Genomic DNA, 22,066 nt, shown 5'->3' on the forward strand with positions numbered 1-22,066 from the left:
CCTCGGGGAAGGCAGGTGTGAGGACTCCCTTCCTGAAGGGTCTTGAAGACGTTCTGCTGGGCCAGTGGCTGCACGGTCCCTCCTGGACTCACCTGGCTTTTCCCGAGGGCAAGACCCTCATTCGGGTGAACTATTGCCCCTCTTCCTCAGGAGGTTCTAGGATGTGTCTCACTGTGAGAACGACGGGCTCTGCGGGGACCCTTATGGGGCCTCGATGGCCACAGGGAGGAGGCTTCCTGTGGGAAGACAAGTGCCTTTCAAGACCACGGGCCTCCCGCCCACCAGGCTCCTTTCTCGCACTTCAGGTCCTTGTCTCCAGCCACCTCCTCTTTAATGTATTGTCCACGTACATTAAGTTTCCCCCCTGAGATGTGGTGTTCAGTGTAGGCTTTGCACTGGTGCCTTTATCAGGCTGTGGGTGCTCCATTCATTTTTGGTGATGCAAGAGTTTTGTTAGATTTTGCCAAATCCTTTCACTCTGGCATATATTAGCTAATGTGTGGTTTTATTTCTGTGATTTTGATTCTGTTTGATTGGTCTGTATGTCTTTTTTTTTTTTTTTTTTTTTTGCAGCTGCCATACTGTTTTATTATTACAGCTCTGTAGTATAATTTGCTATCAGGCAGTGTAATGCCTCCACCTTTCTTCTTCATTTTCAAGATTTCTTTGGCTATTGGGTTTTTGATGTTTTGTGTGAATTTTATTATCTATTTCTGTGAAAAATGCATGTATAATTTGTATAGGCATTGCATTGAATTTGTAGGTTGGAAGAATGTCTATAATAGACATTCTTCCAAACTGTGAATAGGGGATATATTTTATTTCCATTTATTTGTGTCTTTTCAGTTTCTTTTTTCAAAGTTTTCATGTCCAGATCTTTCACCTCCTTGGACATATGTTGTTTTTGATGCTATTGTAAATGGAATCATTCTTTATTTCCTTTTCTGAACTTTTATTGTTTGTGTATAGAAATGCCGCTGATTTTTATATGGTCATTTTGTACACTGCAACTTTACTGAATTTGTTTATTCATTCTCACCATTTTCTTGGTGGATTTTTTAGGGTTTTTTTTATTTATAAGATTGCATCATCAGCAACAGTTTTATTTCTTTCTTTCCTATTTGGATGCCCTTTGTTTCTTTTTCTTGTCTGACTGCCCTGCCTAAGATGGTTAGTATGTGTTGCATAGGAGGGGTGAGAGTATGCATCCTTGTCTTATGGCTGATCTCAAAAGACAAACTTCCAGCTTTTCACTGTTATGCATGATGTTAACTCTGGGCTTGCCACAAGTGACCTTTATTTATTTATATATATTTTTTTACACCCAGCCTCTGGTCACTGTCTGTTCCCTGTTTCCATGCCTGTGGCTCCAATTTGTTTGTTAGTTTATGTTTTTCATTACATTCCTCTTATAAGTGACATCATATTGTATTTGTCTTTCACCGAGGTTATGTTCATTCCATCCCTAATTTTTTGACAGGAGTTATTTTGAAACAATGGTGTATTTTCTCTAATTCTTTCTCTGCATCTATTTAAACAACCATGTGTTTTATATCTTTTACTCTCTATGGTGAAAACTTTTATTGATTTGCACATGTTGAAATATTTCTGTCTATTGTCACAATCGTGTTTAATTCCATTTAATCATGGTGTATAAAATTTTTAATGTGCTCTTGAATTTGTCTGTCTCATTAAATTTCACATTTGGACCAAGTAACGTATTTCTCATTTTATGGAATTGTCTTTCCATTTTTGTCTTATAGCTCAGTTTCTTTTGAATTATCTATTGGGTAAATTGCAGTTCTCCATGTCTTTGAGCACATTGGTTATTGAGGCACTGTGGTCTTTGGGGATGGCGTAGTTTTTGATTCATCGTATTCTTTGGAGTCTGTGTTCTCTTTTTGTATTTGTTGTCACAATTACCTCCTTCAAGTGTGACCATCTCCCCTCAGTTAAGAGATCCTTTCTGTTGGTCCTGCTTGTGTTCCGGGGCTTCTCTGACTTTGGGCTCCATGCATCTGGCTTCCTCTTGTGGCAGGATTCTCAAGTTGTATTTCCTTTTGTTTTTAATTTGCGTATGTCATCTTTTTTTATTTATTTTTTCAGATAAATTTGTCTCTGCCTTTCAAGTTGTATATCTTGTCCTCATCTTTCAATGTATCTGGCCAGTAGTTGGTAAACTCCCTCTCCCATTAAAAAAAAAAAAAATTTTAGGTCCAGAGAATCAAGGTGGCAGAGGAGCGAGTAGAAGTAACACTGACCTCCTCCCAGGACCAATCTGGAATTACAACTAAATGGTGGAGAAATTACCTGGGACAAACAACTGAACAATAGTGGGAGTGGAGCCTTACAACCTTGGACAGACAGAAGAATCGGTTTTAGCACAATCTAACTGGTCAGGAGTGCAGTAGAGACCTGAGAAGTCTGTACCCACGGGTGGCAGCACCAGAAGGACATTGAAAAGGCCAGTTGGATCCCCCTGAGAAGAGCGGGGTCTAAACCAAAAGCAAGGACCTCTAGCCCACAGCACCAGAGCCAAAAAAAGTACACAGAAAATAGCCAGCTGTGAAAAGCGGCAGGGTTGCTCTCTGCCAGAGAGAGGCAGCAGGAGACGCAAAGAACTGTTTAAGGGGCCAACATATAAATTATTATTTGCAGCCACTTACTCTGGTCTCCAGCAAAGGCAGGGAAGAGTGGACTAGAGACGCCTGAGGAGAGACTGGGGAAGGAGGCTGTGAGGCGAAAACTGAGAGTAGGTGGCGGGATCTCGGTGCTGACTCATCCCCCATGCGGCAGCAGCCATCTTGCTCAGGCAGAGACGTCTGCCCCTGAGCAGCAGCAGCCTCAGGAAACCCATTGCCCCGCCCCCATGTGGGATTTCACCCTGTGCTGTCTAAGCTGCCTGCTGAGTGCAGAGTGGCAGCCACAGACAGTAGACTACTGGCTCTAGCCCCCTGGCTAGAGGGGGTGCAGAGAGGTCTGGAGACTCTTGAGGAGAGACTGTAGTTGGAGGCTTTGGGGAAAGAATGGAGAGAGTAGCTTGCGGGATCCCAGTGCAGACTTCTCCCCCATACGGCAGCAGCGTGAGAAGACCCAGTAACCCCACCCCCAGGAGGTTCTCTGCCCCACGCTGAGCTGTCTCAGGCGGCCTGCTGAGTGCAGAGTGAATAGATTAACAGATGAAGGAGACAGCTACAGACAGTAGACTACTGGGAGTCTCGAACAGGCTGCCTAAGGTCAGACAGGGACAACATCTGACATCATCAGAGGCAGATCCAAAAATAAAAAACAGAATTCTCCAACCATAGAAGTTCATACCACAAAGTCAAGAAATCAAGACAGATCAATTTAAGAAGCAGAAGCAAAAGAGAAGGGTTTCACAAATAACGGGAAGACAAAGAAACACCTCCCAATCGAATGCCCCACTCAAAGGGAAAGAAGGAATCCCCAGAAAGAGAACTAAGTGAAATAGAGGCAAGTAAACTATCAGATATTGAGTTCAAAGCAACGGTTCTAAGGAAGCTCAATGAGCTCACTGAGCTCAAAGACAATTACACAAAAACTACAGGGAAACTATGAGGAACTTACTGCAAACTATATCAGCATCGAAAAGGACATAGAAACTATCAATAAGAGACAAGAGGAAATGCAGAATACAATTTCTGAATAAAGAACACAGAAGAAAGAATCAAAAGCAGGCTAGATGAGCTGAGGACCAAATCAGAAAGCTGGAGGACAAGGTAGAAAAAAGCTCCCAGAAAGCAAGAAAATGAAAAAAGATTCAAAAAGAATGAATAGGCATTTAGGGAAATGCAGGGCACCCTGAAGCATAATCATATCCATATAAGAGGGATACCAGAAGGAGAAGAAGAGGAGCAAGGGATAGAGAACCTGTTTGAAAGAGTCATGATGGAAAACTTCCCTAATTGGAGGAGAGAAAAAGTCACACAAGCCCAGGAAGCACAGAGGGTCCCATTCAAGAGGAACCCAGTGAGGCCCACGCCAAGACACATCATCATTACAATGGCAAACAGCAAAGACAAACAGAGAATCCTAAAGGAGGCAAGGGAGAAAGAGGAAGTAACATACAATAGAGTCCCAATACAGCTAGCAGCTGACTTCTCAACAGAAACACTACAGGACAGAAGTGGAATAGCAAGAAATATTCCAAGTCAGGAAAAGCAAAGGCCTGCAACCAAGACTGCTCTACCCAGCAAGGCTCTCAATTAAAATGGAAAGCGAAAGAAGGAGTTTCCCAGGCAAAAGAAGGCTAAAAGAATACACCTCCACCAAACCAGCATTGCAAGATATGATAAACGGACTGCTTTAAGAAGATGAAAAAAAAGAGTCTATGAATACCCAGTTCCTTTCACAGCTACCAATACTTGATATTAACAATATTTAATACTTATTAATCTGATTGTGATGATGGTATGTTATTTTGTTACTTGATTATTTGTTGAAACAGAACCTGTTTTTGTATTTTTCTTGCCTATTTCTATTATTTTTTTAACAGCTTTAAATGACTTTTTGGTATTCTTTATCCATTTTTTGATTAAATGTTTGTAGAATTTTTTCCCTAAAAAGACCCAACTATTTACCCTTTTTTAGATGTGTTACAAATACTTTCCTTTTCTATTACTTGTCTTTTAACTTTTTTAATATGTATATTACTGTATAGTGTTAAATGTTTAATATAGTCATATTGTCAATATTTTCCTTTATAACTTCTGGGTTTGAATATTTTGCTTCAGAGTAAGAAAAATATTATTTTGTGTTTTCTCCTAAAACTCCTTAGATTTTACATACTGATTTTTAATTCACCTGAATACTTTGTGTATAATGTGTGAAATAGGGCTCTATATTTGTTTTTTTAAGATTTTTATTTATTTATTTACTTTTAGAGAGGGGAAGAGATGGTGGAAGTGAGGGACAGAAACATCAATATGCGGTTGCATTTCGCGCACCCCCTGCTGAGGACTTGGCCTGCAATCCAGGCATGTGCCCCACACTGGGAATCAAACCAGCAACTCTTTGGTTTGCAAGCCAGTGCTCAATCCACTGAGCCACACCAGCTAGTGCTCTATATTTGTTTTGTTTCAAGTAATAGTGGTCCATGCACCTTATTTGTTGAATAAGCCTTATTTTCCCCATGGATTTGAAATATCAATTTAATCATATATTGCATTGTTAGACAGAGATATATGTTTGTTTCTAGAATGCTCATTTTATTTCATTGGTCTACTTGACTATTTCTGTACTGGTGTCATGTTAATAAAAATAAGAAGCTTTTGCATGGCTAAAGAAAACATCAGCAAAATGAAAAGGGAACCAACTGTATGGGAAAATATATTTGCCAATGAAACCTCAGGCAAGGGTTTGATCGCCTAAATATATAAAGAACTCATATGACTGCACTCCAGGAAGACAAACAATCCAATTAAATAATGGGCGAAGGACCTGAACAGACACTTCTCTAAGAAGGACACAGACAAGGCCCAGAGACATGAAAGGATGCTCAGCATCATTAGCCATCAGAGAAATGCAAATTAAAAGCACAATGAGATACCACTTCGCAGTGGTCAGAATGGCCAGCGTAAACAAATAAACGAACAAGTTTTGGCAAGGTTGTGGAGAAAAGGGAACCCTAGTACACTGTTGGTGGGAATGCAGACGGCTGCAGCCACTGTGGAAAACAGTTTGGAATTTCCTCACAAAGCTCACAATGGAACTGCCTTTTGACTCAGCAAGTCCACTTCTGGGATTATACCCAAAGAATCCCAAAACACCAATTCAAAACAACCTATGCACCCCAATGTTCATAGCCGCACAACTGACAATAGCCAAGTGCTGGAAGCAACCTAAGTGCCCATCAATAAATGAGTGGGTCAAAAAACTATGGTACATTTACACAATGGAACATTACGCAGCAGAAAGAAGGAAAGAGCTACTACCCTGCACGACAGCATGGACGTAACTGGAGAGCATCGTGCTAAGCGAAATAAGCCATGAGGTTAAAGACAAGTACCATATGATCTCACCTATAAGTGGAACGTAACCAACAAAACAAACGGGCAAGAAAAATACAACCAGCAGCACTGAAAGAAAAAACAAACTAGCAGTGACGAGAGCGTATTAGGGAGGGGGATTACGGGGAAAAGAAGGGGAAAGGTCAAGTCATGGAACATGTATAAAGAACCCATGGAAAAGCCAAAGAGGGGAAGGGTTGAGGGTTGCTGTGGGCATGGGTCAGGCAGGGGAAAGTGGTGGCAGGAATGTGGAGACACATGTATTTGAACAATAAAAAAATGTTTTTAATTTTTTAAAAATCCTGTGTTTTCCTTAGCTGCTCCTGTAACTCAGCCGCCAGCCGTCTCATATCTGCACTGTCTGTCTTCATTCATCGGAGGCCCCGCGAGGCCAGGGGAAGAATCCGGCAGCTTCCGCAGTGACTCCGCAGAGCCTGGCACCGTGACCGCACCTGGCCCCTACTCAGTCAATACTGCCCGACGGCCTGGTCAGGGAGAAAAGGGGGAAAATGGCCGTGACAGAGGCTCAGGAGAGGGACGTGACTTATGCAAGGAAACAAACGTTCAAGGGAAAGCAGAGTCAGAATAGAAACAGAAATTGGGCTGCTCCTCTCCCAGTGTCCTCTACCCTCATGTTCCGGGGCAGGTGTCTCCCTCTGGGTTTCAGTGTCACGTGAGCTGGAGGCAGACAAGGGGGCTCTGCTGACACTCACCTCAGGGTGGAAGGTCCAGAGCTAGGTGCCTCCTGGGGCCCATCCTTCAGGGAGGGGCACTTCCCTTCCGGTGGCCGCCGATGAGGAACCTAAGACATGTCACATGATGCCAGGGCCCTGTACGCCCCATTTGTCACCCTGACTTGCCAGTGAATCTCACACGTCGTCTGCACACTGGAGACCATGGGAAGAGGCCCCAGGACCCCAACCCTCACAGCCCTCCTCTGCCTGGGTGAGCTGCAGGGAAGAGGAGGGGTGGGGGCCTGTCGCGTCCCAGGTCCTGGTCCTGAGGGACCCCAGGACACAGGAGGCTCATGGAAACAGAACTGCTTGGGGGAGGAGAGGTGGCTCAGCCCCAGATCAGACCCCAGCGCTGGGGGCCCAGACCAGGCCTGGAGCCTCTGCGTGTGGGTTGAAGGATGATCTCACGGGGACTCCCTTCCAGGGCTGTGTGGGGGCCCCTGGGACCAGGTCCGGGCAGGTGAGTCCTCCCCCTGACCTCCTGCTTCAGCACAATGACCCCTGGGCTGCTGGGGACACACAGTGGGTCTGCAACGATGGTGACCCGTCTGGGAGGGGCCTTGGAGTGACAGCTGGGGGAAGTGCAGGGAGAAGGGCACCCCCTGACACCGCGCGTCTGAACCCTTTTCAGAGGCCCTCCCCAGACCCTCCCTCTGGGCTGACCCGGGCCCCATGGTCAGCAAGGGCAGCCCTGTGACCCTCTGGTGTCAGGCGTCTCTGCGGGCTGATGCCTACGGTCTGTATAAAGAGAGGCGCTCTGAGCCCCGGCTTACGAGGATCCCACAGGCCTCCAGCAACAAGACCAGGTTCCGCATTCGATCCACGACATCACACCATGCAGGGCTATACGAGTGTGCCTACAGGGCTGGGCGCACCCTGTCTGAGCGCAGTGAGCCCCTCGTCCTTGTGGTGACGGGTAAGGAGGACCCCGGACCCCTCCCCACTGCGGGCTCCCCCTCAGAGGCTAAAGGGAACAGAATGGGGCTTTAGGGGGCCGCACCCCTCCCAGCCTGCAGCTGGGGAAGGTGGGGTGTTGCTCACCTTTAACTCTCATCCTCCTTCTCCCTCAGGAGCGTTCAGCGCCCCCTCCCTCGCAGCCCAGCCAAGCCCGGTGGTGGCCTCAGGGGGGAACGTGTCCCTCGTGTGTACCTCACAGTCCACATCCGGCCCTTTCCACCTGCTGAACGAGGGAGGGGCTGAGCCCCCCCGACGCATGGAATCGGAACGGAGGTCCAACGATGGGAGGTCGTGGACCCAGGCCGTCTTCCCAGTGGGCCCCGTGAGCGCCTCCCGCGGGGGGACCTACAGATGCTACGCATCCTCCGGCTCCTACCCCCACATATGGTCACACCCCAGTGACCCTGTGCACATCCAGGTCACAGGTGCGGTTTCCCTCACTAGACCTCAATTCCTTCCTGGGCCCCAAATAACTGATCTAAATCTAAATGGGGGTCAGTGATCCAGATTTACTGTGTTTGCGGACAGAACCACAAACAGGAGGCTTAGAGGGGGACACGTGAGGACTCTCCCTGCAGCCCCAGTGGAGGGGGGGATGGGTGTCCCCTGGCTGCCAATGGCCCTTCTCCCCAGGCCTGTACAGGTCGCCCTCCCTCCGGGCCCAGCCAGCCTCCCTGCTGCTGCCTGGGGACAACCTGACCCTCCAGTGTCGCTCGGAGCCCGGCTTTGACAGATTCGCTCTGACCAAGGACGAGGGGCCCGCACCCCCTCAGCGTCTCAAAGGGCAGCGCAGCCCCGACTTCCCCCTGGGCCCTGTGGCCCGCACCCACGGGGGCCGGTACAGGTGCTACAGCGGACACAGCCTCTCCCATGCATGGTCGGCCCCCAGCGCCCCTCTCGACGTCCTGATCGCGGGTGAGGAGCCCTGCCCTGTCCCCTGTCCTGACTGTCTGCTCAGAGCTCCAGACCAGGGTCACCGTGGCGGTGATAGGGCCCAGGAGAGGGTCCTGGAGCAGAGGCTGAGGGGCGAGGTCTAGGGAGGGAGTGAGCGTGAGGGAGGGAGGGGCATGGAGAGAGAAGACACTCACCCAGAGTGGTTGTGGGGTCACCGACAGCGTCCCTGGGGAAGGAGAGTATCTCAGCTCAGGGCCAAGGGCATGGGGAGTGGGGGGTGACCCTCTGCACAGCACCGCCCTCCCTCCCCAGGAGCGGACAGCAAACCCTCCCTGTCGGCCCGGCCGCCGCCCCCGGGGCCCTGGGGAGCCAACGTGACCCTGCTGTGTCGATCTGATACCAGAGCTGACACCTTCCACCTGCACAGGGAGGGCTCCCTGGACCCTCCCCTGGAGCTTCGACTGCAGGGCACGGCTGCCCCCTCGGAGGCCACCTTCACCATCAGTCCTGTGACCTCGGGCCACGGTGGGACCTACAGGTGCTACAGCTCCCACAGCGCCTCCCGCTTCCTGCTCTCACAGCCCAGTGACCCCCTGGAGCTCCTGGTCCCAGGTGAGGGCCTCCCACCCCATGTCCACTGAGGGAGCTGACCCCGCCCCAGGACAGCTCTGGGCTGGGGTGGGAACGGGGGGAAACAGCGAAGCCATCCACGGGGTATTCCCACCCCATAACAAGATGGAAAAGAAGGGGGGGTCGGCCACGCTCTCCATGCCTCACCCCACATGAGGGTCTGAGCAGGGCTGAGACTGAGAGTGTGAATTGCCAGCATTCGGGGGGCGGGGGGGATGGGATCTTAGAGGATATGAAGACACACGCAGCACCCCACAGCCTCCCTGGTCCCTGTTTCATGCAGCACTTGGGACCTGCCAACCTCCCCCTCACGGCCATACTCCCTGGCTGTCGGGTACCAGAGTCCCCTTAGCCCAGAGGAGACACAGTCTCCACCAGGCCTCTGCTCGTTTCCCAGTTTGTACTTCAACATATCAAATAGTTACAAAAGGATTTGTTTCCTCAAGGCCTGGGGATAAAGGTGGAGGCTTAAGGGAGGGGCCTCGCGTCTCAAGGAGCAGTGCGGTCCCGGGGCCTGTGTGGTCAGTGCAGAGCGAATGGACGGAGGGGAGCCTGGGCCGCACAGGTGGGAGAGGGAGCAGGCGCCTCTGTCCGTGGTGCTGAATCAGGGCCCTGCGTCTTCCGGGCCCCTGTGCAACCAGGCCCACGTGGGAGATGCAGGCAAGGGGTCCCCTCATTTCTGGGTCCCTGGAAGTGGGGTGCACTGGGAGTCTAAGCGGAACTGCGGCTGGCTCACCCTCCTTGAGGTGAATCCCAGTGACAAAATCCTATTTGTACCTGGGACATGATTCTCTCCTCTAACAAAGCAGAATCCGATCCAGGACTTGAACAAGTGCGATCAGCTGAGATCTCTGGGGCCAGTGAGTCCCTGTGGGAGAAGGAACAGGAGTCCACCCAGAGCTGGTTCCGTGTCCACGGGGAGCCACTCTCGTGACGAGGGTGTGGAGAGGCGGCGGGATTCCCGCTCAGCTCCCATGAGCCCCGGGGGGCGGCCGGGGCAGGGCGACCTCCAAGCCGCCCCCATCAGAGCTCCTGTCAGCGCCCCTCCCCCCTCAGGGTGCCCAGGGGTTTCCCGGGATTTCCTGTCTCAACTGAGCACAGCCTATCTTACATCAATACATAGCTGTATTTTTGTCCATGTGTTTACTTCAACAGTTGATTCTCTTATTTATACTGGCTGCTTGTTTCTTATCAATCTTCCTGTTCAGGCTACACACTCAGTGAATAATTAGGTCTGGTAGTTGTGGTCATCTTTGATCCCAGCAAGACTGCAAAGTGTATTGTATACCTTCCTTCATTTATTTCCTAACGAACAGGTCGATAGAGGTAATAAAAATGATGTGAAAATATATAATCCTCAGAGACACAAGGAACAAGCAGAAGTGAGGAAACTATAAGGTAGACCCAGCCCTTCATTCCTTCATGCTACGGATTTCGAGAAAAAATTAAGGCCCAAAAGGTCACCTTTGCAACCTAATTAGAGGCAGATATAAGGCCAGAGATGCTCATCTCAAGGGAAGCGACGGGCATCACAGGTTACAGGGACTCCCTGCAGGGCGGGGAAGACACGACGTGGCATTGCCACGTCTCCTCTCCCACAGCCTGCGTGTGACTGATTCTCAGGGGCAGCTGACACCTGGGACCATCACAGAATCAGTCAGACTCCAGGAGCGGAGAGGGAGGCGTAATTCTCAGTCACGGGGCGAAGGGCAGAGGGTCAGCTCCAGTCAATGGAAGTCAGGTGGTTGGACAGACATCCAGGGAACCTGGGGCGACTGTGCGTTACCCTGACCTCTGTGCCCTCTCTGTCCTCCACCTCCAGACTCAACCGCCCACGACTACACAGTGGGGAACGCCGTCCGGTTGGGTGTGTCTGGCCTGATCCTCCTGGTCCTCGGGGGGCTGCTGTTGGAAGCTTGGCACAGCCAGAGAAGACCCCGCGACGCGGCCAGGAGGTGAGCACAGGAGACAACAAACCCACCCTCCAGGAAGGCAGACGCTGGGAAAGAGTCTGATGATGCCCAGAAGCCCTGGAAGAAACCGTGGGAAGCGTGGGAAAGTGTGTGCAGAGGCCGTGGGGGCTGTGGGCGTGGCCCTCGCACGGGGAAGCGGCGGGGGCGGGGCTGCGGCTGCGGAGGCTCTTCCACAGTTAAACTGCGGTCGCCTCCCTTCCCGCCTCTGCTGGGTTTCCCGGACCGGCCCCTCTCCCCTCACCCCATTGACCTGGGGTCGCAGCCCCTCGCAGGTCAGACCCACACCTGTGCTCACCTTCTACCTCTGGTCCACTTTTATGGACGACGTTTTTCTCACGTTTATTGACCACATTCGCCGTGAGTCTCTTTAGCTAAGACAACAAATCCCTTTTAAACAGCTAAATAAATGGATAAATACCGGAATAGTCTAGACTCGTGGGCACGAACAGTAGCATGATGCTTCCCAGAGGGGAGGGGTCAGACTGAGACAGAAGACGGTAAAGGGAGAGGAACCCACGCGGACGAGGGGGAGCTTGGCTTTGGAAGGTGCACACCGTGCGCTGTCCAGACGGTGTGCCGTAGGACTGTGTGCTCGAAACCTCTGTCATCCTTTTAAGATTTCATTTATTTCTTTGTTTGTTTGTCTGTTTTGAGAGAGGGAGGGAGCGAGGGAGAGAAGCATTGACGTGGGAAAGAAACATCGATCTGTTGCCTCTCCGTCACCCTCCACCAGCGGCCTGTCCCGCAACCCAGCCACGTGCGCTGACCCAGAATCCGTGGAGCAGATAAAGGCCTTGGTGTGGTTCCTTCCTCCAGAAACGCCAGCAGGTGGGACGAGGGCGCAGGTTCTTCACAGGACAGTCAGGCGGTGCGTTTGTGAGCCACCTCCAAGAAAACACCGTTTAGGTTTTGCTTTTCCCAAAAGCCCTGACTGGTGGCACTTGCCGAATTCCCGGGCGTAGATGCTTCTGGAGCGCGGGGAGAGCCGCCCACCACCCTCCCCCGGAGCCTCCGTCATTGTCCCCACCCCCCACCAGCCTCACGGACTCGCGGCCGCGCACCCTGCGGGGCCCGTCGGCGGCGGGGACCTTCCTGGGTCACTTCGCCTCGTCGTGCTCAGGGCCGGCTCCGGGGGCGCACGAGGCGCTGCGGACGGACGGGCCCAGAGCGCGGACCCCGCCGCGGACCTGCGTGTGCGCCGCGTGGCTCGCCCGGGCCCGAAACCACGGCCCTGCCACCCCTGCGGACCGACCTGCGTGCGGTCCGCGGAGTTCCGACGAGGCGCCCGCCGTCCTCCCCGTCCCCCTAGTCCGGGTCCTCTCGCACCCGGTGCCGGTCCTAGGCCTGCGCCGCCGCCGCCAAGAGCCTCCGCTGTCCCTTCCGGGGCTGCGCCAAAGCCGCCGCGAGTCCTCGCTCCTCAAACTGCCCTGCGAACGCGCACAGGTGAGAGAGCGCCCTGGGCCTGCGACACGCTCACCGGCGACAGGAAGTTCGCGCGCGGCGACGAGCGGGATGCACTCGCGGCAGAAGCGCTTCCTCTGCCCCCTCTGCTCCAAGCGCTTCCCCCGCAGCGACCACCTGTCCGAGCTCGCGCCGCGCCCCCGGCTGCCGCCGTAACTGCTCCGGAGCTCGCGGCGGAACATCTCACCCAGCGACTCGCTGCCCGCAGCCCGGCCGGAGCCCCGTGTAGCCTGCCCGGACCTCGCCTCGCCCAGAGCACCAGCAACCGGCTTCTTGTCCCCGCCCCCTTCCAGCCGTCCCCTGAGGGCCCCTCAGATGCCTCTCACCTCTTCAAGGGAGCAAGGAGGAGGCCTGAGGCTGGACTGCGGTCCGCGGAGCCTTGGAGATGGCCGTCCGGCATAGGGGAGTGGGGCCCGTGTCTGTAAGCGCGTGACCTTTTATTTTTTCATTGTTTTTTAATGAGTTTACCAACAAATGGACAGAGACATTGAAAGGTGAGGACAAGATAGACAACTTTAGAGCCCTGCCACCAGAGGGAGCCAGACGCACGAAGCCGGTCTGACTGAGCCCATCTCTGACTCCACACCAGCCCGTCTCCGGAGCCCCTCTGGACGGTGCCCCCAAGCCCCCTCAAGATATTTAGTCGTCACATCAGCGTCCTTCCTGGACCTCCCATCCAGGCCTCAGGCCTCTCTCCATTCCCTCCTCTCTCCGCCTCCTGGGGACTCTCCCTACAACTGATCTGGTCTGAGCCTGCCTGCGCCGCCACCTCCCCCCACAGTTCCCATCCTCAGACACGGTCCCTGTTGCACCATCTGCTACTCAAGGCTGTGAACGTTCAGGCTGGGGCCAATCTCACCCGCCCCGGCTGCATGACTCACACGCCACTGCCAAAATCGCCCCATTACCGCACACCCCACCACCCCAATCCACACAAAGAAACTGAGGCATTAGAAACCGGTGCTTTCCTCAGCTGCCCTCTCAGCCAGTCTGAACAGAGCCCCCTCCTTCCCAAGATCTAGACAGGACCAGGAGCCGTCCTGTCTCCTCCTACTCAACTCTTAAGGGTGGTGAGCATTATAGGTTTATGTGAACAACTTAAAATACTGATCAAAATGTCATCCATGGCCCAGGGGAATGTTGGTGTTTTATTACTGATGGAGGTGATATTCAATAGAGCCTGCGTGCATGAGGTTTCACACAGGGTAGCCTTTTTAAGACATAAATCTGTTCGTACCCTCTGTTGCTTAAAATTTTTCCCACTGTCTCCATGATAAAATCCAAGCCATCTGCACGGTGTCCCTGGTCTTTGTGAACAGGCCACACAGCCTTGGCTTGACAGCTACCCCTTCTGAGAACAGACCGAGATCTTTCTGGTTGAGGACACCCCAGCCCCGCTCCCCTGGACTGACCCCTGCTCATGCCTTGGGTCACCCATCCCCGTGAAGGACCCTCACAGCCAGGACACAGCTGCATGACACCCCCTCCCACGGAGCCTCACCGCCTCATTTTCCTTTTCCTCCCGACGCCTACAGTCTCACGAGACTGCAACTGAGCTGCCGGCCGTCTCAGTATCTGCACTGTCTGTCTTCATTCATCGGAGGCCCCGCGAGGCCAGGGGAAGAATCCGGCAGCTTCCGCAGTGACTCCGCAGAGCCTGGCACCGTGACCGCACGCGGCCCCTGCTCAGTCAATACTGCCCGACGGCCTGGTCAGGGAGAAAGAGGAAGAAATGGCCTTCACAGAGGCTCAGGGGAGGGAAGTGACTTATGCAAGGAAACAAAGGTTCAAGGAAAAGCAGAGTCAGAATAGAAACAGAAATTGGGCTGCTCCTCTCCCAGTGTCCTCTACCCTCATGTTCCGGGGCAGGTGTCTCCCTCTGGGTTTCAGTGTCACGTGAGCTGGAGGCAGACATGGGGGCTCTGCTGATACTCACCTCAGGGTGGAAGGTCCAGAGCTAGGTGCCTCCTGGGGCCCATCCTTCAGGAAGGGGCACTTCCCTTCCGGTGGCTGCCGATGAGGAACCTAAGACATGTCACATGATGCCGGGGACCCGTACGCCCCATTTGTCTCCCTGACTTGCCAGTGAATCTCACACGTCGTCTGCACACTGGAGACCATGGGAGGAGGCCCCAGGACCCCGACCCTCACGGCCCTCCTCTGCCTGGGTGAGCTGCAGGGAAGAGGAGGGGTGGGGGCCCCTCCCCTCCCGGGTCCTGGTCCCGAGGGACCCCAGGACTCAGGAGGCTCACGGGAACAGAGCTGCTTGGGGGAGGAGAGGTGGCTCCGACCAGGCCTGGAGCCTCTGCGTGAGGGTTGAAGGACGATCTCACGGGGACTCCCTTCCAGGGCTGTGTGGGGGCCCCTGGGACCAGGTCCGGGCAGGTGAGTCCTCCCCCTGACCTCCTGCTTCAGCACAATGACCCCTGGGCAGCTGGGGACACACAGTGGGTCTGCAACGATGCTGACCAGTCTGGGAGGGGCCTGGGAGTGACAGCTGGGGGAAGTGCGGGGAGAAGGGCACCCCCTGACACCGCACATCTGAACCCTTTTCAGAGGCCCTCCCCAGACCCTCCCTCTGGGCTGACCCAGGCCCCATGGTCAGCAAGGGCAGCCCTGTGACCCTCTGGTGTCAGGGGTCTCTGCGGGCTGATGCCTACGGTCTGTATAAAGAGAGGCGCTCTGAGCCCTGGCTTACAAGCATCCCACAGGCCTCCAACAACAAGACCGGGTTCCGCATTCGATCCACGACATCACACGATGCAGCGCCATACGAGTGTGTCTACAGGGCTGGGCACACCCTGTCTGAGCGCAGCGAGCCCCTCGTCCTGGTGGTGACGGGTAAGGAGGACCCCGGTCCCCTCCCCACTGCGGGCTCCCCCTCAGAGGCTGAAGGGAACAGAGTGGGGTTTTAGGGGGCCGCACCCCTCCCAGCCCACAGCTGGGGAAGGTGGGGTGTTGCTCCCCTTTAACTCACATCCTCCTTCTCCCTCAGGAGTGTTCAGTGCACCGTCCCTCGCAGCCCAGCCAAGCCCGGTGGTGGCCTCAGGGGGGAACGTGTCCCTCGTGTGTACCTCACAGTCCACATCCGGCCCTTTCCACCTGCTGAACGAGGGAGGGGCTGAGCCCCCCCGACGCATGGAATCGGAACGGAGGTCCAACGATGGGACATCGTGGACCCAGGCCGTCTTCCCGGTGGGCCCCGTGAGCGCTTCCCGCGGGGGGACCTACAGATGCTATGCATCCTCCGGCTCCTACCCCCACATATGGTCACACCCCAGTGACCCTGTGCACATCCAGGTCACAGGTGCGGTTTCCCTCACTAGGCTTCAATTCCTTCCTGGGCCCAAATAACTGATCTAAATCTAAATGGGGGTCAGTGATCCAGATTTACTGTGTTTGCGGACAGAACCACAAACAGGAGGCTTAGAGGGGGACAGGTGAGGACTCTCCCTGCAGCCCCAGTGGAGGGGGGGATGGGTGTCCCCTGGCTGCCAATGGCCCTTCTCCCCAGGCCTGTACAGGTCGCCCTCCCTCCGGGCCCAGCCAGCCTCCCTGCTGCTGCCTGGGGACAACCTGACCCTCCAGTGTCGCTCGGAGCCCGGCTTTGACAGATTCGCTCTGACCAAGGACGAGGGGCCCACACCCCCTCAGCGTCTCGATGGGCAGCACAGCCCCGACTTCCCCCTGGGCCCTGTGACCCGCACCCACGGGGGCCGGTACAGGTGCTACAGCGGACACAGCCTCTCCCATGCGTGGTCGGCCCCCAGCGCCCCCCTGGACGTCCTGATCGCGGGTGAGGAGCCCTGCCCTGTCCCCTGTCCTGACTGTCTGCTCAGAGCTCCAGACCGGGGTCACCATGGCGATGATGGGGCCCAGGAGAGGGTCCTGGAGCAGAGGCTGAGGGGCGAGGACTAGGGGAGGGAGTGAGCGTGAGGGAGGGAGGGGCATGGAGAGAGAAGACACTCACCCAGAGTGGCTGAGGGGTCACCGACAGCGTCCCTGGGGAAGGACAGATTCTCAGCTCAGGGCCAAGGGCATGGGGGGAGGGGGGTGACCCTCTGCACAGCACCGCCCTCCTCTCCCCAGGAGCAGACAGCAAACCCTCCCTGTCGGCCCGGCCGCGGCCCCTGGGTCCCTGGGGAGCGAACGTGACCCTGCTGTGTCGATCTGAGACCAAGGCTGACACCTTCCACCTGCAGAGGGAGGGCTCCCTGGACCCTCCCCTGGAGCTTCGACTGCAGGGCACGGCTGCCCCCTCGGAGGCCACCTTCACCATCAGTCCTGTGACCTCGGGCCACGGTGGGACCTACAGGTGCTACAGCTCCCACAGCACCTCCCCCTTCCTGCTCTCACAGCCCAGTGACCCCCTGGAGCTCGCGGTCTCAGGTGAGGGCCTCCCACCCCATGTCCACTGAGGGAGCTGACCCCGCCCCAGGACAGCTCTGGGCTGGGGTGGGAACGGGGGGAAACAGCGAAGCCATCCACGGGGTATTCCCACCCCATAACAAGATGGAAAAGAAGGGGGGTCGGCCACGCTCTCCATGCCTCACCCCACATGAGGGTCTGAGCAGGGCTGAGACTGAGAGTGTGAATTGCCAGCATTCGGGGGGCGGGGGGGATGGGATCTTAGAGGATATGAAGACACACGCAGCACCCCACAGCCTCCCTGGTCCCTGTTTCATGCAGCACTTGGGACCTGCCGACCTCCCCCTCACGGCCATACTCCCTGGCTGTCGGGTACCAGAGTCCCCTTAGCCCAGAGGAGACACGGTCTCCACCAGGCCTCTGCTCCTTTCCCAGTTTATACTTCAACACATCAAATAGTTACAAAAGGATTTGTTTCCTCAAGGCCTGGGGATAAAGGTGGAGGCTTAAGGGAGGGGCCTCGCGTCTCAAGGAGCAGTGCGGCCCCGGGGCCTGTGTGGTCAGTGCAGAGCGAATGGACGGAGGGGAGCCTGGGCCGCGCAGGTGGGAGAGGGAGCAGGCGCCTCTGTCCGTGGTGCTGAATCAGGGCCCTGCGTCTTCCGGGCCCCTGTGCAACCAGGCCCACGTGGGAGATGCAGGCAAGGGGTCCCCTCATTTCTGGGTCCCTGGAAGTGGGGTGCACTGGGAGTCTAAGCGGAACTGCGGCTGGCTCACCCTCCTTGAGGTGAATCCCAGTGACAAAATCCTATCTGTACCTGGGACATGATTCTCTCCTCTAACAAAGCAGAATCCGATCCAGGACTTGAACAAGTGCGATCAGCTGAGATCTCTGGGGCCGGTGAGCCCGTGTGGGAGAAGGAACAGGAGTCCACCCAGAGCTGGTTCCGTGTCCACGGGGAGCCACTCTCGTGACGAGGGTGTGGAGAGGCGGCGGGATTCCCGCTCAGCTCCCATGAGCCCCGGGGGGCGGCCGGGGCAGGGCGACCTCCAAGCCGCCCCCATCAGAGCTCCTGTCAGCGCCCCTCCCCCCTCAGGGTGCCCAGGGGTTTCCCGGGATTTCCTGTCTCAACTGAGCACAGCCTATCTTACCTCAATACATAGCTGTATTTTTGTCCAAGTGTTTATCTAAACATTTTATTCCACTATTTACGTTGTCTGCTTGTTTCTTATCAATCTTCCTGTTCAGGCTACACACTCAGTGAATAATTAGGTCTGGTAGTTGTGGTCATCTTTGATCCCAGCAAGACTGCAAAGTGTATTGTATACCTTCCATCATTTATTTCCTAACGAACAGGTCGATAGAGGTAATAAAAATGATGTGAAAATATATAATCCTCAGAGACACAAGGAACAAGCTGAAGTGAGGGAACTATAAGGTAGACCCAGCCGTTCATTCCTTCATGCTACGGATTTTGAGAAAAAATTAAGGCCCAAAAGGTCACCTTTGCAACCTAATTAGAGGCAGATATAAGGCCAGAGATGCTCATCTCAAGGGAAGCGACGGGCATCACAGGTTACAGGGACTCCCTGCAGGTCGGGGAAGACACGACGTGGCATTGCCACGTCTCCTCTCCCACAGCCTGCGTGTGACTGATTCTCAGGGGCAGCTGACACCTGGGACCATCACAGAATCAGTCAGACTCCAGGAGCGGAGGGGGAGGCGTAATTCTCAGTCACAGGGCGAAGGGCAGAGGGTCAGCTCCAGTCAATGGAAGTCAGGTGGTTGGACAGACATCCAGGGAACCTGGGGCGATTGTGCGTTACCCTCACCTCTCTGCCCTCTCTGTCCTCAACCTCCAGACTCAACCGCCCACGACTACACAGTGGGGAACGCCGTCCGGTTGGGTGTGTCTGGCCTGATCCTCCTGGTCCTCGGGGGGCTGCTGTTGGAAGCTTGGCACAGCCAGAGAAGACCCCGCGGCGCGGCCAGGAGGTGAGCACAAGAGACAACAAACCCACCCTCCAGGAAGGCAGACGCTGGGAAAGAGTCTGATGATGCCCAGAAGCCCTGGAAGAAACCGTGGGAAGCGTGGGAAAGTGTGTGCAGAGGCCGTGGGGGCTGTGGCCGTGGCCCTCGCGCGGGGAGGTGGCGGGGCTGCGGCTGCGGAGGCTCTTCCACAGTTAAACTGCGGTCGCCTCCCTTCCCGCCTCTGCTGGGTTTCCCGGACCGGCCCCTCTCCCCTCACCCCATTGACCTGGGGTCGCAGCCCCCTCGCAGGTCAGACCCACACCTGTGCTCACCTTCTACCTCTGGTCCACCTTCATGGAGGACGTTTTTCTCACGTTTATTGACCACATTCACCGTGAGTCTCTTTAGCTAAGACAACAAATCCCTTTTAAACAGCTAAATAAATGGATAAATACCGGAATAGTCTAGACTCGTGGGCACGAACAGTAGCATGATGCTTCCCAGAGGGAAGGGGTCAGACTGAGACAGAAGACGGTAAAGGGAGAGGAACCCACGCGGACGAGGGGGAGCTTGGCTTTGGAAGGTGCACACCGTGCGCTGTCCAGACGGTGTGTCGTAGGACTGTGTGCTCGAAACCTCTGTCATCCTTTTAAGATTTCATTTGTTTATTTGTTTGCTTGCTTGTCTGTTTTGAGAGAGGGAGGGAGCGAGGGAGAGAAGCATTGACGTGGGAAAGAAACATCGATCTGTTGCCTCTCCGTCACCCTCCACCAGCGGCCTGTCCCGCAACCCAGCCACGTGCGCTGACCCAGAATCCGTGGAGCAGATAAAGGCCTTGGTGTGGTTCCTTCCTCCAGAAACGCCAGCAGGTGGGACGAGGGCGCAGGTTCTTCACAGGACAGTCAGGCGGTGCGTTTGTGAGCCACCTCCAAGAAAACACCGTTTAGGTTTTGCTTTTCCCAAAAGCCCTGACTGGTGGCACTTGCCGAATTCCCGGGCGTAGATGCTTCTGGAGCGCGGGGAGAGCCGCCCACCACCCTCCCCCGGAGCCTCCGTCATTGTCCCCACCCCCCACCAGCCTCACGGACTCGCGGCCGCGCACCCTGCGGGGCCTGTCGGCGGCGGGGACCTTCCTGGGTCACTTCGCCTCGTCGTGCTCAGGGCGGGCTCCGGGGGCGCACGAGGCGCTGCGGACGGACGGGCCCAGAGCGCGGACCCCGCCGCGGACCTGCGTGTGCGCCGCGTGGCTCGCCCGGGCCCGAAACCACGGCCCTGCCACCCCTGCGGACCGACCTGCGTGCGGTCCGCGGAGTTCCGACGAGGCGCCCGCCGTCCTCCCCGTCCCCCCTAGTCCGGGTCCTCTCGCACCCGGTGCCGGTCCTAGGCCTGCGCCGCCGCCGCCAAGAGCCTCCGCTGTCCCTTCCGGGGCTGCGCCAAAGCCGCCGCGAGTCCTCGCTCCTCAAACTGCCCTGCGAACGCGCACAGGTGAGAGAGCGCCCTGGGCCTGCGACAGGCTCACCGGCGACAGGAAGTTCGCGCGCGGCGACGAGCGGGATGCACTCGCGGCAGAAGCGCTTCCTCTGCCCCCTCTGCTCCAAGCGCTTCCCCCGCAGCGACCACCTGTCCAAGCTCGCGCCGCGCCCCCGGCTGCCGCCGTAACTGCTCCGGAGCTCGCGGCGGAACATCTCACCCAGCGACTCGCTGCCCGCAGCCCGGCCGGAGCCCCGGGCACAGCACAGCCCTCAGCCCTGCCCCTGCCGGCCTGCGCGGCCCCGTGCCGCCCGCCCCGACCTCGCCCCGCCCACAGCACCGGCGACGGGCTTGTCCCCGCCCCCTTCCAGCGGTCCCCTGAGGGCCCTAAGATGCCTCTGACCCCCTCAAGGGAACAAAGAGGAGGCCTGAGGGTGGACTGAGGTCAGCTGGACCTTGGAGATGGCCGTCCGGCATAGGGGAGTGGGGCCCGTGTCTGTGAATGCGTGACCTTTTATTTTTTCATTGTTTTTTAATGAGTTTACCAACAACTGGACAGAGACATTGAAAGGTGAGGACAAGATAGACAACTTTAGAGCCCTGCCACCAGAGGGAGCCAGACGCACGAAGCCGGTGCATCCGGACAAGGTCCGGGAGCCCCGGAAAAAGAGCAGGACCGACGGGAAGGATCTCTCAAGCGCCGGCAGCGGGTGAAGCTGGAAGGAGGGGACTGCGACACACAGCTCCAAAGAACACGAAGGATCAAAATCTCTGCCATCGCCAAAGACCATACTGACACCCCAGTACTGCACCAGAGGCGTGGAGAACTGCAATTTAGCCAATAGACAATTCAAAGAAACTCCATGAACTAAAGACAAAAAACAAAAGCCAGTTCAATAAAGTCAGGAGAACATTACAGGGACCAAATAGAAAACCTGAACAATGAGACAGAGATCATTAAAAAAAAAAAAAAGCCATAAATTCTGTGGCTGAAATATTAAATGAATGAAATGAACAATGGTATAGAGGGCATCAACCAAAGAAAAGACCAAGAACAAAAATAAGATGCCAATATTCTTGTTGACTATAGATACAAAATGCCTCAACGAATATTAGCGTGATGATTAAAGAGCACATTAAAAGTTTCACACACCGTGGTCAAATGGGATTTAACATGGGGTCCTGAACATTGGCAAATGATTTCAACAGGTGTAAATCAATAAATGTTTTCACCACAATGATTAAGTAAATGATATAAAACATATAGTTGTTTCATGGGTGCAGAGAAGGCATTGGAAAAATACAGCATTCTTTCATAATAAACTTTTCAAATAGACGCTGACCACAAATTGGGGATGGAATGAACACACCTCTACAAAATAAAGGTCACAGGTGGTAAGCCCACAGTTGACGTCATATTCAACAGTGAAAAGCTGGAAGTTTGTCTTTTGGGATCAGCCATAAGACAAGGATGCATACTCTCACCCCTCCTATGCAACACATACTAACCATCTTAGGCAGGGCAGTCAGACAAGAAAAAGAAACAAAGGGCATCCAAATAGGAAAGAAAGAAATAAAACT

The 22,066-nt window shown here is 54.8% G+C and overlaps 1 protein-coding gene across 1 annotated transcript; it reads left to right on the forward strand.

The window, feature by feature from the left end:
- The first annotated feature begins 6,925 nt into the window (after positions 1–6,925).
- Positions 6,926–20,674, forward strand: LOC129082488 (leukocyte immunoglobulin-like receptor subfamily B member 3). Its single transcript, XM_054588179.1, has 14 exons — positions 6,926–6,974; positions 7,188–7,223; positions 7,395–7,679; positions 7,834–8,145; positions 8,354–8,635; positions 8,927–9,226; positions 15,235–15,519; positions 15,674–15,985; positions 16,193–16,474; positions 16,768–17,067; positions 18,907–19,039; positions 20,094–20,317; positions 20,400–20,500; positions 20,615–20,674. The coding sequence occupies exons 1-14, from the start codon at positions 6,926–6,928 to the stop codon at positions 20,672–20,674; spliced, it is 2,961 nt and encodes a 986-aa protein (XP_054444154.1).
- The last annotated feature ends 1,392 nt before the right edge of the window (positions 20,675–22,066 follow it).

Source organism: Pteronotus mesoamericanus, unplaced genomic scaffold (assembly GCF_021234165.1).
Source record: "Pteronotus mesoamericanus isolate MK-2021 breed Mesoamerican mustached bat unplaced genomic scaffold, CSHL_Meso_final scaffold_128, whole genome shotgun sequence".
Taxonomy (NCBI): Eukaryota; Metazoa; Chordata; class Mammalia; order Chiroptera; family Mormoopidae; genus Pteronotus; species Pteronotus mesoamericanus.